Genomic DNA, 17,567 nt, shown 5'->3' with positions numbered 1-17,567 from the left:
TTTCTATATTTCTTAATTAACTCCATTATTTTCAGATGTGTGTATTGTTAGATATTACTGCACTGTTGGAGCTAGGAACACAAGCACTTCGCTACACACGCAATAACATCTGTTAAATATATGTATTCCATAGTAAGAAATTATATCTTGTGGGCCTCCCGAGTGGTGCAGCATCTCAGGTCTTGAGGCGTCACTACAGACCTGGGTTTGATCCCAGGCTGTCTCACAGCTGGCCATGACTGGGAGACCCATGAGGCGGCAGACAATTGGCCCAGCGTCGTCCGCGTTAGGGGAGGGTATGGCAGGATGGGATTTCCTTGTCCCATCACAGTCTAGCTACTCCTTGTGGCAGGCCAGGCGCCTGAAAGCTGACTTTGGTCACTAACTGGATAGTGTTTCCTCCGACACATTGGTGCGGCTGGCTTCCGGGTTAAGCGAGCAGTGTGGCTTAGCAAGGTCATGTTTCGGAGGACGCATGGCTCTCGACCTTCGTCTCTACCAAGTCCGTAGGGTAGTTGCAGAGATGGGACAAGACTAACTACCAATTGGATATCAAGAAAGAGGGGTAAAAAAAAATACAAATAAAAACATCTCTAGTTCTGAAAATAAGGTGTTGCACCATACTTAAATCTACAGACATGTACATGCACTTTTCATACAGCAGTTCAAAGCAAATGTATACACGTCATCCTGCTCCCTCTGGGGCTCGACGTCGCCGGTCGACAAACCACCGGTCCTGGCAACCCACATTGTGCACACCTGGCAACCATCATTGCACACACCTGCTCCCTATGGTAACGCACACCTGGACTTCATCATGACCCTGATTACTCTCCCTTCATATAGCCCTCACCAACCTCCGTCATCAGGCAGTATTGGTTCTGTTTTTATGTCCAGACACTTCTCTTGTTTGGTAACTCTCCATGTTCGTTATTATTAAAACTCACCATCTGCACCTGCTTCCTGACTCCCTGCGTCGTCGTTACAACACAATGTACGAAACATTAAGAACATCTTCCTAATATTGAGTTGCATCCCTTTTGCCCTGAGAACAGCCTAAATTTGTCAGGGCATAGACTCAACAAGGTGTCAAAAGCGTTCCATGTTGACTCCAATGCTTCCCACAGTTGTGTCAAGTTGGCTGGATGTCCTTTGGGTGGTGGACCATTCTTGATACACACGGGAAACCGTTGAGTGTGAAAAACCCAGCAGCGTTGCAGTTCTTGACACAAACCGGTGCACCTGGCACCTACTATCATACTCCAAAGGCACTTAAATATTGTGTCTTCCCAATCACCCTCTGAATGGCACACATACACAATCCATGTCTCAATTGTCTCAAGGATTAAAAATCCCTCTTTAACCTGTCTCCTTCCCTTCATCTACACTGATTGAAGTGGATTTAACAAGTGACATAAATAAGGGATCATATCTTTCACTTTTATTCACCTGGTCAGTCTGTGTCGTGGAAAGAGCAGGTGTTCCTAATGTTTTGTCCACTCAGTGTATGTAATATTCTATATCTAATGTATATCCAGTGTCTAATGTAGTGCACCTGTCATATGTAGCCACCATGAAGTTGAGGAGCAGACTGATGGACTGCTCTACGTTGATCTGGTGCACGGTGGGAAGACGCTTGTTGAGCTGGTAGTAGATGGAGGACAAGATGGTCTCCAGTCTAGACACGTTAATCTCTGTGTTGTGGTCCAGTGTGTTCAAACCGCTGTCACGGAACGCCTCGATCATGTTCCACACATCCACCAGGTGCACTGGGGGAAGGAGGGGAAAGATAGACAAAATAATAGATTTATTCTAAATTAACTAATTACGTTCAAGTGTACCGTATTTGAAACAAACATATGTGACATTGTTGTGTGTACAGTTCAATAAGTTAGGAGAGTAAGATCTTCAGTAAAGGAAACTAAAAGAGGCCGACAGCGAGTACTTACGGTTGCATCTTTTCTGCACGAATCTTAGCTTGCAGGCCGTCCTATAGGTTGACAGTCTGATGACGTCAAAGTTTTGTCCCCCTGATAAAAATAAAAAGATGAATCAACAAACTAACACAACCACACACACACAAAACCCACTGTATGGGGAAGGGGAATGTACTGTACAGTGTAACGTGAATGGCTTGGCTAAGACACAGCAGTGTGAATGATTAGTACTGGTTTTCCTCTGGAGATTTCACTCAGACAGTGCATGATGTGAAGTGGTCCTCAAACGTTTTGGGGCCGGGGACCCCTTTTGTGATAGCAAATTCATCAGGGACCCCTTTATAGTCAGAACACAACTCAAGTAAAAAAAAACAATAGCATACAAGGAGTTGTACCATGACTTTGTCAAGTCAAGGAGTTGTATTATGACTTTGGCAGTGCATTGCCGGATGAACCAAGTCTAGGGCCCTGGGAAAGACAATTTTAAAGGCTCTCTCTTGGCATCGTATATACATTTTAGCAGTTTACAAGCAAATTTAACGCAATTCTACACATTTTGTCAAGGGGAACAAAAAGTCAATGTTGCAGCTTTAAAGCTAATACCCTGCAGTTCTACACATTTTGCCATGAGGCAGAAAGAAAGCTTTTCTGTTTTAAAGCTAATACCCTGCAGTTCTACACATTTTGCCATGAGGCAGAAAGAAAGCTTTTCTGTTTTAAAGCTAATACCCTGCAATTCTACACATTTTGCCATGAGGCAGAAAGAAAGCTTTTCTGTTTTAAAGCTAATACCCTGCAGTTCTACACATTTTGCCATGAGGCAGAAAGAAAGCTTTTCTGTTTTAAAGCTAATACCCTGCAATTCTACACATTTTGCCATGAGGCAGAAAGAAAGCTTTTCTGTTTTAAAGCTAATACCCTGCAATTCTACACATTTTGCCATGAGGCAGAAAGAAAGCTTTTCTGTTTTAAAGCTAATACCCTGCAATTCTACACATTTTGCCATGAGGCAGAAAGAAAGCTTTTCTGTTTTAAAGCTAATACCCTGCAATTATACACATTTTGCCATGAGGCAGAAAGAAAGCTTTTCTGTTTTAAAGCTAATACCCTGCAATTCTACACATTTTGCCATGAGGCAGAAAGAAAGCTTTTCTGTTTTAAAGCTAATACCCTGCAATTCTACACATTTTGCCATGAGGCAGAAAGAAAGCTTTTCTGTTTTAAAGCTAATACCCTGCAATTCTACACATTTTGCCATGAGGCAGAAAGAAAGCTTTTCTGTTTTAAAGCTAATACCATGCAATTCTACACATTTTGCCATGAGGCAGAAAGAAAGCTTTTCCATTTTAAAGCTAATACCCTGCAATTCTACACATTTTGCCATGAGGCAGAAAGAAAGCTTTTCTGTTTTAAAGCTAATACCCTGCAATTCTACACATTTTGCCATGAGGCAGAAAGAAAGCTTTTCTGTTTTAAAGCTTAAATTACAGTGCATTTACAGTTGAAGTCGGAAGTTTACATACACCTTAGCCAAATACATTTAAACTCCGTAGTCTGGCTTTTTATGGCGGTTTTGGAGCATTGGCTTCTTCCTTGCTGAGCAGCCTTTCAGGTTATGTCAATATAGGACTCGTTTTACTGTGGATATAGATACTTTTGTACCTCTTGTACCTTTGCTGTTGTTCTGGGATTGATTTGCACTTTTCGCACCAAAGAACTTTCATCTCTAGGAGGCAGAACGCGTCTCCTTCCTGAGAGGTATGACGGCTGAGTGGTCCCATGGTATTTATACTTGTGTACTATTGTTTGTACAGATGAACATGGTACTTTCAGGGGTTTGAAAATTGCTCCCAAGGATGAACCAGACTTCCCATGATGTTAAGCAAAGAGGCACTGGGTTTGAAGGTAGGCCTTGAAATACATCCACAGGTACACCCCAGTTGACTCAAATGATGTCAATTAGCCTATCAGACGCTTCTAAAGCCATGACATCATTTTCTGGAATTTTCGAAGCTGTTTAAAGGCACAGTCAACTTAGTGTATGTAAACTTCTGACACACTGGAATTGTGATACAGGGAAATCTGTCTGTAAACAATTGTTGGAAAAATGACTTAAAGTAGATGTCCTAACTGACTTGCCAAAACTATAGTTTGTTAACAAGACATTTGTGGAGTGGTTGAAAAACGAGGTTTAATGACTTCAGCCTAAGTGTACGTAAACTTCCGACTTGAGCTGTATGTGAAAATAAAATCATTTTGGGGGAATACAAGAACTATTAAGTTGAAAAATGTATAAATGGTGGAGTAACTGTGGATACCAATATCCCTGTGAGCCTCCCAGGCCCATGTTGCCCAGGGTTAAGAACATACATTGTAGATGAATAATATGACATTGTATTGTATTACACCCTGTAAACTTATTCCACGGATCCCTTAGCCAAGATTTGTTTAATCTGCTGTTGCTAATGTAAAAACAAACATATTAATATATGCATTTGGAGATCTGGCCTCGGACCCCCTGCAGTACCTCTGCAGACCCCCTTTGAGGAATCCCTGATGTAAAGGGGAATGTACAGTATAATGCTTTACTGTGCACAGCAGATTATAACAGTGTGTAAATGAATAGTAATAGTTTGGCCCTGGAGCTCTGTCTACTCACTCATCTCCATGAAGAGTTGTCTCCTCTCCACCATGGCCTTGCCTCGTTTACTGCGTTCTTCTATCATTCTGGGGGGGGGGGGGATACCACAACAGGCAATAAGCACACATTACCTTCTCACTATGTAATTACATCATCATTGTAGATACTATACATTATCAGTCTTCTCTGCCCTCTATCATTCTGGGGAAATAAACCAGCAAGCATTACTACCTTCTCACTCAGTAATTGCATAATTATTGTATACATTAGACATATTACTATTTTTTAGGGAAATAAACCAGCAAGCATGCATTACCTACTCATTACATACCTGTAATGACTATACATCATTGAAACCATTGTATACATTATCAAGGTCCATTATAGCCTTTGTACATTCAAGTTAAAGCAGTAGTGTAAAATATGAATCTAACTGATCCTGTATACTCTATACACTCATCACTCTAAGTATGTATGTATCATATATGGAATGTTCCATAATGTACAACACATACACTCTTAGAGAAAAAGGGTTCTTTGGATGTCCCCATAGGAGAACTCTTTGAAAAACCTGTTTTGGTTCCAGGTAGAACCCTTTCTGTGGAAAGGTTCCTACATGGAACCCAAAGAGTTCTACCTGGAACCAAAATGGTTCTACCTGGACCCAAAAAGGGTTATTCAAAGGATTTTCCTCAAAAAGAGTTATAGATCTGTAATTTTTCCATTGAAAGCAAGTCTAAGAAGCGGTAGAGCTGTTCTATGTGCGCTATTTCGATGTTTCCAGTTCTTAAGTTCTGTTTTTGCATCCTATACTTTCGGTTTTGTACACCAGCTACAAATACAATATTTTGGGTTGTTGAAAAATATATTTCACAGCAGTTTAGATGGTACAATGATTCTCAACACATTGGGAATACATTGTCACAAAGTGAAATTAGGCAAACCTTTAAGATATTTAGTAACCAGGAAATGGAGCGATTTCTCCATATTGCACCTTTCAGAAAAAGTGAACTTAATCTACTGATGATTTTATCAGATAAAACTCCCAGAGGTCTTTATTTACCTGTCGCTGTCTGAATATTAAACAAAGTGAAGCATTAACTGCTGCTTCCCCTGTGGAGAGAAGAACCATCAGAGAGAGTTAGCTAGTTGGTTCCTTAATATTCTGTGTCTGTTATGCTCTGTAGTAGGATAAGCAATCCTTCCAGACAAAATGGGTTTGACTTTTAACACCCTCCCTTCAAGGACTAAATGAGGGGGGGGGGGGGGGGGGGGGGGGTTCTTCCTGCGAAGGGGAACACACTTGAGTTATCCTGCTCTGTCTCTTTATAGTACACTACAGGGCCCATAGGGCACTGGTCAAAGGTAGTGCACTTTATAGTGAATAGGGTGCCATTTGGGGGACACACGTCCTGTCTGTACTCTACAAATGATAATTCTCCTTGACATCGCCCCTCAGCTAAAACCTGTGGATTAATGGTCCCGAAAGGCAGCCGGGGGTACAGACAGAGGAGACACTTAATGATGATAGACACAGAACACATTACAACTATTCAATGATTGGTTCTGAAACCCGGGAAATGACACGATAGGCTTGGATGGGACCAGACCTGGGTTCAAATACTTGCAGTGTTTCATCTAGCTTGCCTGGAGTGACAGGTGGATGAGGCTTGCACTGTTGGAACTTTTCTATTGGTTCAATTCAGCAAGGTAAGCTCAATGAAACCCAGAAAGTATCGAAAATGATTTCAAATAGTATTTGAACCCAGGGTTTGCTTGGCTGGCAGAGGGCTCTATTCAAATACAGTACCGTATCAACATCCCATCAGACCAGCCAGAGATCTTCATCAGCTGAACAGTTGAACGTAAGCAGTCAGTGCTTGCATATCCAATGGCACCCTATTCCCTTTATAGTGCACTACTTTAGACCAGAGCTCTATGGGGATAGCGTGCCACTTCGGGCACAGTCAGTGAAGCCAAGCCAAGGTTGAACCCTCAGGAACTCTGTTGACAGGGCCTTTATATGCCTCTCTTCTCACTCGTGTAGCTGGACAGCCATAGTTTCCAGTCCCATAAAGATATTAATATACAGATTAAATATAATAATAATAATCATAATAAATTGTTGTCCACATAATGTGCAAGAAATGGTTGTTAGATAATAGATTATGACATGTAGTAGATAGTATGTAGAATGGAAGTAAACACCAGCTGTCAGCAGTAATTGTACAATGGCCCTCTGTAATATTAAAATACGCAGTAGACCTACTGAAGACTAAGCTTGTCTGAGCGTTTCATATATAGGCAACTAAGACTCTGAATGAGAAAGTGGCTACCAAAACAAATAACTTCTGTTGATATTGAGGAAAATGTCAAACCTTGATTGGCCATTGTGAAATGTAATATACCTTAATAGGATATCAGAGCCTGACTGAACTCTTGTGGGCAGACAAGACATAACATTATACACAATATTTGGTTTTGGGAGGATGACAATATAGTTTGATAAATCATTGAAAGGCTTCTTAAAAATTGCACCTGTAGGCATTAAAAGTCAAGTAGCCTAATGAAGTTTAGATACTATATGTTGGATCATTAGTCACTTCTGAGTACAGTGGTGACAGGCCTGCAGGTGCACAATCATCAAATACCATGAAATTACCGAGGTAAAGACAGATTCAGATTGGACATTCGACTGTAGTTTTCCTTACGTCCACCAACCACAGTTAGGGACCGTCAACATAGTGACAAATCATTATTTTCACATTTCAAAAGCTCTTTAACCATTACGCCTAAAAACTTTAAAAACTGGTTCTAGCTAACCCGATGGCATAGACACACATTTCACCCACTTTTTTTTGTTGATTTACATCTCGCACTATTTAAAATGAATTATTTTAATTTAAACAAGGTTCAGAATGTCCACTGCACTATCCTTGTATATTGCACACCCTTTAGGTTTGTCTATTTTTCATCTCACATGATTTTACATAAATGTTTCAAACTGTATCATTTCAATAGCTCCTTGGTAATATGACCTACTGACCTCAAACTACTTTCCAAATGTCCACTCACTGGCGGAAACGGCCACTGCTAGGCATCGAGTGCGGTAACGTCTACTAAGCCATCATAAGGGTAAAGCCGTGGTTATTATGAAATTGATCGTAGTAATGGTTAGAGGTCGACCGATTAATCGGAATGGGCGATTAATTAGGGCTGATTTTCAAGTTTTCATAACAATCGTAAATCGGTAATTTTGGGCGCCGATTTTGCAGATTTTTTTTTTTTTTTACACCTTTATTTAATCTTTATTTAACGAGGCAAGTCAGTTAAGAACACATTCTTATTTTCAATGACGGCCTAGAAACGGTGGGTTTAACTGCCTTGTTCAGGGGCAGGACGACAGATTTGTACCTTGTCAGCTCAGGGATTCAATCTTGCAACCTTACGGTTAACTAGTCCAACGCTATAACCACCTGCCTCACGAGGAGCCCGCCTGTTACGTGAATGCAATAAGAAGCCAAGGTAAGTTGCTAGCTAGAATTAAACTTAATCAATCATAATCACTAGTTATAACTACACATGGTTGATGATATTACAAGTTTATGTAGCGTGTCCTGCGTTGTATATAATCGATGCAGTGCGCATTCGCGAAAAAGGGCTGTCGTTGCTCCAATGTGTACCTAACCATAAATACCAATGCCTTTCTTAAAATCAATACACAAGTATATATTTTTTTACCTGCATATTTAGCTAAAAGAAATCCAGGTTAGCAGGCAATATTAACCAGGTGAAATTGTGTCACTTCTCTTGCGTTCATTGCAGGCAGAGTCAGGGTATATGCAACAGTTTGGGCCGCCTGGCTCATTGCGAACTAATTTGCCAGAATTTTACGTAATTATAACATTGAAGGTTGTGCAATGTAACAGGAATATTTAGACTTATGGATGCCACCCATTAGATAAAATACGGAACGGTTCCGTATTTCACTGAAAGAATAAACATCTTGTTTTCGAGATGATAGTTTCCGGATTCGACCATATTAATGACCTACGGCTCGTATTTCTGTGTGTTATTATATTATAATTAAGTCTATGATTTGATAGAGCAGTCTGACTGAGCGATGGTAGGCACCAGCAGGCTCATAAGCATTCATTCAAACAGCACTTTTGTGCGTTTTGCCAGCAGTTCTGCTGTTTATGACTTCAAGCCTATCAACTCCCGAGATTAGGCTGGTGTAACGATGTGATGTGAAATGGCTAGCTAGTTAGTAGGGTGCGCAATAATAGCATTTCAAACGTCACTCGCTCTGAGACTTGGGGTAGTTATTCATCTTGCTCTGCATGGGTAACACTGCTTTGAGGGTGGCTGTTGTCGATGTGTTCCTGGTTCGAGCCCAGGTAGGAGCGAGGAGAGGGACGGAAGCTATACTGTTAAACTGGCAATACTAAAGTGCCTATAAGAACATCCAATAGTCAAAGGTATAAGGAATACAAATGGTATAGAGAGAAATAGTCCTAGAATTCCTATAATAACTACAACCTAAAACATCTTACCTGTGAATATTGAAGACTCATGTTAAAAGGAACCACCAGCTTTCATATGTTCTCATGTTCTGAGCAAGGAACTTAAACGTTAGCTTTCTTACATGGCACATATTGCACTTTTACTATCTTCTCCAACACTTTGTTTTTGCATTATTTAAACCAAATTGAACATGTTTCATGGCTCTCAAGAGAAGACAGGCTATGTGCTCACTGCCCACAAAATGAGGTGGAAACTGAGCTGTACTTCCTAACCTCCTGCCCAATGTATGACCATTTAGAGAGACATATTTCCCTCAGATTACACAGATCCACAAAGAATTCGAAAACAAATCCAATTTTGATAAACTCCCATATCTCCTGGGTGAAATTCCACTGTGTGCCATCACAGCAGCAAGATTTGTGACCTGTTTTATTGTTTATTTCACTTTTGTATATTATCTACCTCACTTGCTTTGACAATGTTAACACATGTTTCCCAAGCCAATAAAGCCCTTGAATTGAATGGAGATCCCATTGGCCAATGAACCTGCAAAACGTTTAACGCCCCACTCAGTATACTGTCGACCAATCGCGTTCACGTTGTCATGCCAGGTACCACGGTTGCTAAGCCTATCGTCATTCAACCCCCTACTCAGAGTCGAGGTATGAGTCGATTAATGTGCATATTTTCCTCGAACGTACGTAATGTCAGGATTACAAAGCTATACGATATTACAAAGAACAAGAAAATGATCTCAAATCTCGGAAAATATTTGTAATGTTATACTTTTTGTTGGGTTTTTGAGCTAGTGCCCAAATGACTCCCATTCAATCCTTGGACACTCCTTGTCCCAGAATGCAACGCGCGACCCATTGACGACGTCTGGGCAACGTACACAATGGACGTGAATACAATTCCAACGGAGTGTCCTATCTCCTCAAAGTATCTGTGGCTCGGGGCAAAAGGCCTACTATCTAGCTGCTTTAGTTCGTTAACTAGCTAGTTATTTTCATGAATGGAAGTTCGATTTTAATAGGAGAACAACACGCCTAAGTAATACCATTGCTAAGAATATTGACAATTATTGTAGTTTCTGCTCATTGTTTTCAGGCTGTTTACATTGAGTGTTAACTAGGTACCCCCAATAAGTTGCTAAAAACATCTGCATCAAAGATATGTGAGTGACTTTGTCATACTGCAAACCGAAGTCAACGCAGCAGAGAAATAGCCTACCTCCAGTTTCCAAACGGTCATCAATGTTGACAAAATCCTTATTTATTCTGCATTTTGACTAGCTAGGATTAATTATATGCAACGGTTTGAGATATGGCTGGCAGAAGCTGCAGGATCAATCTTTTCTCCCCGTGTCTGGTTGCATGTCGGGGAGAATGTTGCACTACTTGGCTAACATTTCAGATGCTCACACAGACGTTGTCCCATTCGATCGAACAAATAATGGTTTATTACCAACACCGTACTGTAAACACATCGTGGCCTGCGTGTGCTTGTTTGCAGACTTTTTGTTTCACTTTGACAGTGCTACAGACCACAGTGCTTGCGCATGCAAATTCAGCGCACAAGACAGTCTAAAATATAATTTTGTTATTTGACTCTTCAAAATAAAAGCTTATTTGACACGTCAATTAGTGTTATTTGAGGTATATATTTTTTGTCCAACCCAAACTGCGCTCCATAGATGACGGTGATGATCACGTACCATCAAATGCCAAACGGCCTGGGCTATATCATCTGCATTATTAGGCATATCAGCGTTTTTAATATAATAAGGTCAACCTAAACGAAATGCAAATACATAGGTGATATTAGGCCTATCGCCAAGCATTACGTCATTCCACGGGTTTCATTTGCAATGAATTAACTCAGGTGCATCAGCCTCTATAGGAGCATCACAGCACACACTAAAATAATACGTGTCAGTTGAATAACGCAGTGATATATCTATCGCACCTTGCCGAGTAGGTAGCCTAGCTAATGACAACATCATTTTAAGTGAGTCAACATACGGAGGACTAGGGCTTATAGGGCTCGAAAGGCGAAAACATCATCCACGCTCTCGGTGACGAATCATTAGCTTTACAAAACTTTATGCGTCTCAGATCTGGAAGGAACCGAACGACCTACGCGGCCATATTGCTGTTTTAACTCTCTATTTACATTGTTTCCGCAATATGAGTTTGTCGTGTGAAGCATCTTAAAGGAATATGCGAAATGATAATGTACCCTAAATATCTACCCTAATAAATGTGTAGTAGCCTAATTTAGATGTGCCTTCTCCACTCTATAGGCTATTTAAATGATAATTGTACATACAATTAGCCTTACCAGTTTGAAAATCACGCCAGTGACGTTAATAGCATCAACATCAGATGAAGAGGATATAAGTAGTCAGGATATTTCCTTCGTGAATCATCGCTGCACTCAGTCTCACTTGTCTGTCCGCATTCGTTCGTTATTGCTGTCCGAGCAATGCAAAACGATTGATATTATACAAACACTGTACCATATCCAGTGCGTTTCCTGTTTCATAGCCTACGACTCAGAATTACGGTGGTGGCACAGATAGAACAATGAGACACATATTTCACCGGATGTATAAATGTGAAGCATCCGGTTGGCGTTACCAAATATGGTGATGAGAGGAATCCCGGTGGTTGGCAGTAGGAGCCTTTGCCAAAGTCTCTAAGAATGCCGCTGTTTAGGTCGAATTTAGTTACTGCACACGCGCACTTCACACAGTATGAACAGTCTAGAACGCACAAATAGAATCTCACTAGCTCGTGCTTAGCTCTGCCCACTATGATTCATTGGAAACGACAGGCTCTGGTCTATCTTGTGTTAGTTGTAAACATCTTCGGTGATGGCGTCTCATAAAAATGTACGAGCGCCGCGCTCTCTCCTCAGCATCATGAACAACCGAACACCCGAATAATTGTATGATATATGGGATAGTCAGCAGGTATGCTACAACATTCTAATCAACAATATACTTTCTCTGTAGCATATTTTTATCATGTGTAATATGGAAACAACATGCATCTGAACTGGGGATTGTATCTCTTCTTAGTGGAGTGTGAAAAAGATGAGGCAAGTGTAAAAGCCTACTGTCATAATGTGATGTGGTACTGATAGTATGCCTATCGTGTAAGTTGTACTAGTATTAGAGTAGAGTCACATTACAGATATAGCCAGAAGAGTATGCTCCACCCATGAGTCTGGTTCCTCTCTTGGTTTCCTCCTCGATCCCTTCCACCTAGGGAGTTCTTCCTGGCCACTGTGCTTCTGCACTGCTTTCTCTTCGGGGTCTAGACCGGGTCTCTGTCAAGCACTTTGTGACAACTGTTGATGTAAAAAGGGCTTTATAAAATATGTTTGATTGAATTTGATTGACATACACAAAATGTTTTCTCATTGTTATTTATTCTTTGTTGACAAGTGCTGATTACTATATTACATTCACCTGCATTTAAAAATGGAGAGTTTAAAATCTAAAAACCGCAAAAATGACACAGACTGATGGGACTGCACCCTTCACAAGACAAACAGACAGATATTTTCAAACCATTATTGATTGCCCGATGACACTTAGAAAACACTTTTCCTCCAAATCTATCCTCAACCTTTATTTGTTGTCCTTAGGTTTCAAAATTAATCTAATCAATATATCCCTCTGAATTTAGGCTATCAATTGCTTTAAAAAAAAGTCAATCAAGGTTTGAGAAAAAGGACAAAGTTGAGTAGGCTACTAAACCAATTATTCATCAATAAAGACGTTAGCTGCCTGTTTACAAAATGTACTGTAGGTAAAAACAACTTTCTCTTTGCAATCCAGTCACCATCACAAGTCAGTCAACAGAACTTTTGTTGTTTTTAAAACCATTTTTACTCAATACTAAACTTAATTAAAAAGTTTGCAACGATAAGAGGGGAAATCATAAATATAAGGTCTCTTTTATATCCTTACAAAATATGAACCCTCCATTTATGAATCATTTGGTTGCTTCCCAATTGGCGCCCTATTCCCAACATTATAAAGGAATAGGGTGCTATTTGAGACGTAGACTTCGAACCTTTTGAGAATCATGTGACACACACGCACACACAGGGCCTGGATCCAATCCACCGACCACTTACAAACGGTGCCATGAAATTGTATTGTTAATTTACAGGCATTAATTTTTCCCTAAATAAAGCACATAGTTAATGCAGAAAATATGTGTAAGACATAAAACAAAGACCCTTATTAACCAAAGTCATTACAAGAGCATTCAGTTCAGAGGGTTAAATTATTCCAGGCAGGACTTCAGTGGAAAAGGCCATACAGAATCAGAAAACCGGGGGATTTTTTTTGTTACAAAAGTAATTGGTCTGTCCACTCAAACAAAAACGTTTAAAAAAAATACCCTGTTCTTAAAAAAAAAAAGATTTGTAAATAGATTTTTTATATTAAAATATATGACTTAAAATATATTAATTTCTTTAACTAGTCAGACATTTTAAAAAACGAGATCTGATCTTTTAGTTTTCATGAGGTGACTTTGGCATGTTACCATGGAAATTATTTCTATAAAATATACGGTACTCAGCAACTATCTTTAGTTTTAGTCAGATCATTCAAAAATGTGATTGATACATTTAGATTTTATAATTGCAATCACCATGCATACCAATATTATGTGCCTTTGCTTTATATGTAGTAAACTGTACCTCTCTATCACCTATACTTTGAATGGTTTCTTGATAGTACAGCATTTAGCGTTTAAATACACATTTTTGCGTAGTTTCTTTTAGAGATATAAACTGTTTTGCAATAAAAACATATAACATTGGATATAATGTTGGATATGCTTAAGCAACGTACATAAAGCTTAGATAGAGAATTCATTTCTAAATATAGCTTAAAGACAATATTTACAAAGCAAAATAATAATACATTTTACTCCCTTCTTTCTCTGAGTGTTTTAACTGTACAGCAGGGCTAATGGTTACGTTGCTATCCACAAACAAGCATCCACGTATGAAACATAATGAGACAGAATATCTTTCAGTTCGAGGTTTAATGAAGGTTCACGGTGTCGGTAAAACTTCACCAATGACCTTAGACTGAAATGGGAAAGATCTTAGTTCGTAGCCTTGCCGCAGATCTGTTAGTACTGTTAGTACTCCTATGGCCACTGTCATAAAACAATACAAACAGATCTGGAACCAGGCTACTCAGCTTGCTCCTCGAAGGGCACTATTTATCAGTGAAGTGCTTTAACTTTTCAACACCATGTTAGAGTACGAAGGCTGTACACTACTTGTATAGTGTGCACTACATGTACAGTGTACACTACATGTATAGTGTACAGTATACAAACAGTAGAGCTGTCATTCAAGTCCTTTGCCCAGTAAGTGTTAGTACTTAGAAAAGCTAAGTGCAATAATTGTGACATGTTTTTTATAATCAAAATAATAATTTCAAATATCTATTCTCTTGTTATATATCTGTAAGACTGTTTCTAGTACTGTAAATATGTAAATGATTGATTGCAACCTTTAAAATCGATATAAATCAGTATATTTGTACTCCCTCAACTACACGCAAACCCCATTGAACTCCCTTCTTCACCTTTTAAAACATCATAACGTAAACTCCACAACAAGGAGTGGCCGTCTTTAACATAACAACAGTGTTATTACGTTCTACAAAAATAGCAACATTCATTTTTTTCTTTCCTTTTAAAAATCTAAACTATCTTTACAAAAATATAGAACAATAACATGTCCAAGTGCAAAGTATTGCCAAGATTCAACATGTCTCCTAGTCTGAAAGGTGCAGATTTGATTTGCATTGCCCAAAACAAACCAGCCTTTTTCAAATGGAACAGATTAAACAAGACTATGATCGTCTAGCGTAAATGCTTTGCCTCCCCACTGAAAACCATGGGTTGGGTTTAGTATGGCCACTGTGCATTTTACCCTGGTAACCATGGTTCGGGTCAATTCCACTTCAATTTAATCAATTCAAGAAATAAACTGACTTTGCAATTCCCCCTTTTTTCTGTGAGAAAATTAGAATCGGAAATCAAATCAGTTTACTTCCTGAATTGAAATCGAATTGACCCCAACCCTGCTGGTAACTACTTCTTGACAATGGTAGATTACTTGATGCTGACTTGTTCCTTGGTGCAACAATAAAGATTTGAAACAAATCATTTCTACATTTCTAACATTCGTTTTATCGTACCACTAGACATGAGACACAGAGTTTCGAAGGGCCAATGCAATCGTCATGGCAGAAGGCCCCACACCCTTTACACATGATCATAGCTTTGAGTCGGCAGTAGCATTTCGACTGAACGTCCTCTATACCAGATCCCTCCATACACCCCTGCTCTGGAGACCCCTCCCCCTGGTTTATGTGGTCCAAAGGGCGACCGGCAGGTATGGTAGTGACGGTCACTGAGAAAGACATGACACTGCCGGTGCCACTGCCGCTGTCCCCACCACTACCTGACACAGAGAGGGAGGTGCTGGAAGCGCTACCTGAAACAGCAGCACTGTGGTTCAGACTCAGAGTGTGAGGTACAGACATGCTGATGGTGCCACTGTAGCAGGACCCCACCATGGATTCCTGATTATTGATTGGAGGTCTCTGGGTTTGAAAGGCAGACGGATGCTGGTAAGTACTGGTGTGACTGGGGTCCACGGTCCCCATGTGGGGAGATACAGATACCCGATATGGCTCAGAATGACCACCCTGTTTACTATTGCAAAGTTCCAGGTGCCTCCTGTGCTGTGATTGGGTGAAAAGGTTGGTTTCTTTGGCTCTTGCAGAAGTGCCACTGTCTCTCTCTGTACTGGCTAAACTGTAGTCCTTCCGTTCCGGTAGACAGCCCTCCACCGATGGAGACTCAGACTTTATCCTGGAACAGCGCTGAAAGCCCAGAGCTTCACCCATTTTTGTGATTGAGAAGCCCTGCTGTTCCATCTTGACTCCTCCGGCTGAGTTAGAATGAGAATGAGGCTTATTCTCCACGGACTCCTCCCCATCGTTAGCCAGCTCCTCTCCCTCTGTGTGTTCTCTCTTCAGATTGGCCAGAGGGGTCAGTGAGGTGTTGGCGGTAGCCAATGGGTGGGAGCGTTTACTGCTCTCTGAGCCTCGCCCGTACGTGGAAACATTGAGGAGATAGTGCCCTGACATGGCAGGCCTGGACATCCTCTTCCTTCCAGGGAACCCCGCGGAGAACCGGGGATGGTCCCCACACTCCTCCTGGTGCCCTAGATTGCAGGCTCCAAACTGGGCACGCTGAGCCTCGCTTGAGACCCCATACAGCTGGTTCTGGTGCTGCTGGGTGGCCCTCTGCATCAGAGCCCTGAGGATCTGCTCCTGGATGTCTTTGTTAGGTGTTTCTCTTTGATGGTGCTGGAGCTCTGCCAACTTACCTGCCCTTGTTCCAGGTATGGTGGAGGGGGAGGGGCCTATAGATCCTTGCTGTTTGGATCTACTGTTGTCCTCCACACCACCAGAGTGCAGGTACTGACTCTGGCTTTCACCACTGGCTGTCCCAGCTGTGCTGTGGGACTTTATCTTCCATTTGTCATCATGGGAGGGTTTGGCCTGGGTCAGCTGGACCTCTGCCTTGTCCAGCGGCTTGGGGAGGATCTGTTCCAGAGGGACCTCTTTCCCCTGGAGGAGAGACGTGACCAGGGGGTTGTTGGCTGGGATGAAGTGGCTAGCCCTGGCTGCCATGGAGCCTCCAGATACATACTGGCTCTTCACATCACACACAGATGAAGTGAGGCTAGAGGTTGACTGGGGACCTGATGGGTGTGATATAAGTTGAGTGTTCCCATGTTGAGGCCTCATCAGAAAACCTGGGCTCATGTTACCAGCAGAGTAGCCTCTCTGTCGGTCATCAGTGAGAGACGCTCTGCTGGTGTTGGAGCATCTTTGAGACAGGCTAAGGTCAAAGGGCACAGAGGAGCCTGATTGGACAGAACTGGAGTGGGCTGGTGTGGTGACTGCATCGGGTGATTGACAGGTAGATTGACCAATGGTGCTGCTTGCTGGCAACTTGGTGGTTGACTGAGATTGGGTGGAGCTTTGGGTGGAGGAGGAGGGTCTGGAGTGGAGGGTCTGGGCTGAAGCTCTATGGTTTCCTTGCTCTCCACTGCCTCCTCCTGGTCCTGGGCCTGGTACTGCACCTTTAGAGAAGGAGCTCGCTGCAGCTGCTGCTGCACGTTGGGTCCGGGCTAGCTGGGCTTTAGCCTTGATGTCAGCCAGAGTGCGAGCACCAATGCGTCCAGGGCTAGGACCAGGGCTAGGACTAGGACTGAGGGAGACAGGGAGAGGAGTCCTAGGGGACACCTGGGTTGGAGACGCAATGGCTGGGACTGATAGGATTTGCGACACAGTAATCTGAAAAACAAAGTGAACAAGACATTTTAAAAAAAATGTG

The 17,567-nt window shown here is 41.4% G+C and overlaps 2 protein-coding genes across 22 annotated transcripts in view; both read right to left on the bottom strand.

The window, feature by feature from the left end:
- The window catches only part of LOC110505843 (dystrobrevin beta), a 61,331-nt gene extending 49,616 nt beyond the window's left edge, over window positions 1-11,715 (bottom strand). For 11 of the 18 annotated variants that reach the window (XR_005039457.1, XR_005039458.1, XR_005039455.1 and 8 more), the window contains exons 1-3: window positions 4,597-4,663; window positions 1,950-2,030; window positions 1,556-1,769 (exon numbers count right to left, since the gene is read on the bottom strand). Coding sequence is in view for 13 of the 18 variants with exons in the window: in XM_036962292.1 (XP_036818187.1) it covers window positions 1,556-1,769; window positions 1,950-2,030; window positions 4,597-4,663 (362 nt within the window). In the remaining 5 variants the exon portion in view is untranslated. Of the gene's footprint in view, window positions 1-1,555; window positions 1,770-1,949; window positions 2,031-4,596; window positions 4,665-5,641; window positions 5,692-11,448 lie in introns of those variants that run through there. The other 7 variants (XM_036962287.1, XM_036962289.1, XM_036962290.1 and 4 more) reach the window with 7 other exon arrangements.
- Window positions 11,716-12,526: 811 nt separating this feature from the next.
- Window positions 12,527-17,567, bottom strand: part of LOC110505839 (putative Polycomb group protein ASXL2) — a 30,214-nt gene continuing 25,173 nt past the window's right edge. For all 4 annotated transcript variants that reach the window (XM_021585293.2, XM_021585295.2, XM_021585294.2 and 1 more), the window contains one exon: window positions 12,527-17,527. In XM_021585293.2, the coding sequence (XP_021440968.2) occupies window positions 15,344-17,527 (2,184 nt within the window). In that variant the 3' untranslated portion in view covers window positions 12,527-15,343. The remainder of the gene's footprint in view (window positions 17,528-17,567) is intronic.

The sequence above is a fragment of the Oncorhynchus mykiss genome, chromosome 25 (genome assembly GCF_013265735.2).
Source record: "Oncorhynchus mykiss isolate Arlee chromosome 25, USDA_OmykA_1.1, whole genome shotgun sequence".
Taxonomy (NCBI): domain Eukaryota; kingdom Metazoa; phylum Chordata; class Actinopteri; order Salmoniformes; family Salmonidae; genus Oncorhynchus; species Oncorhynchus mykiss.
This window is presented reverse-complemented; position numbering and strand designations above follow the sequence as displayed.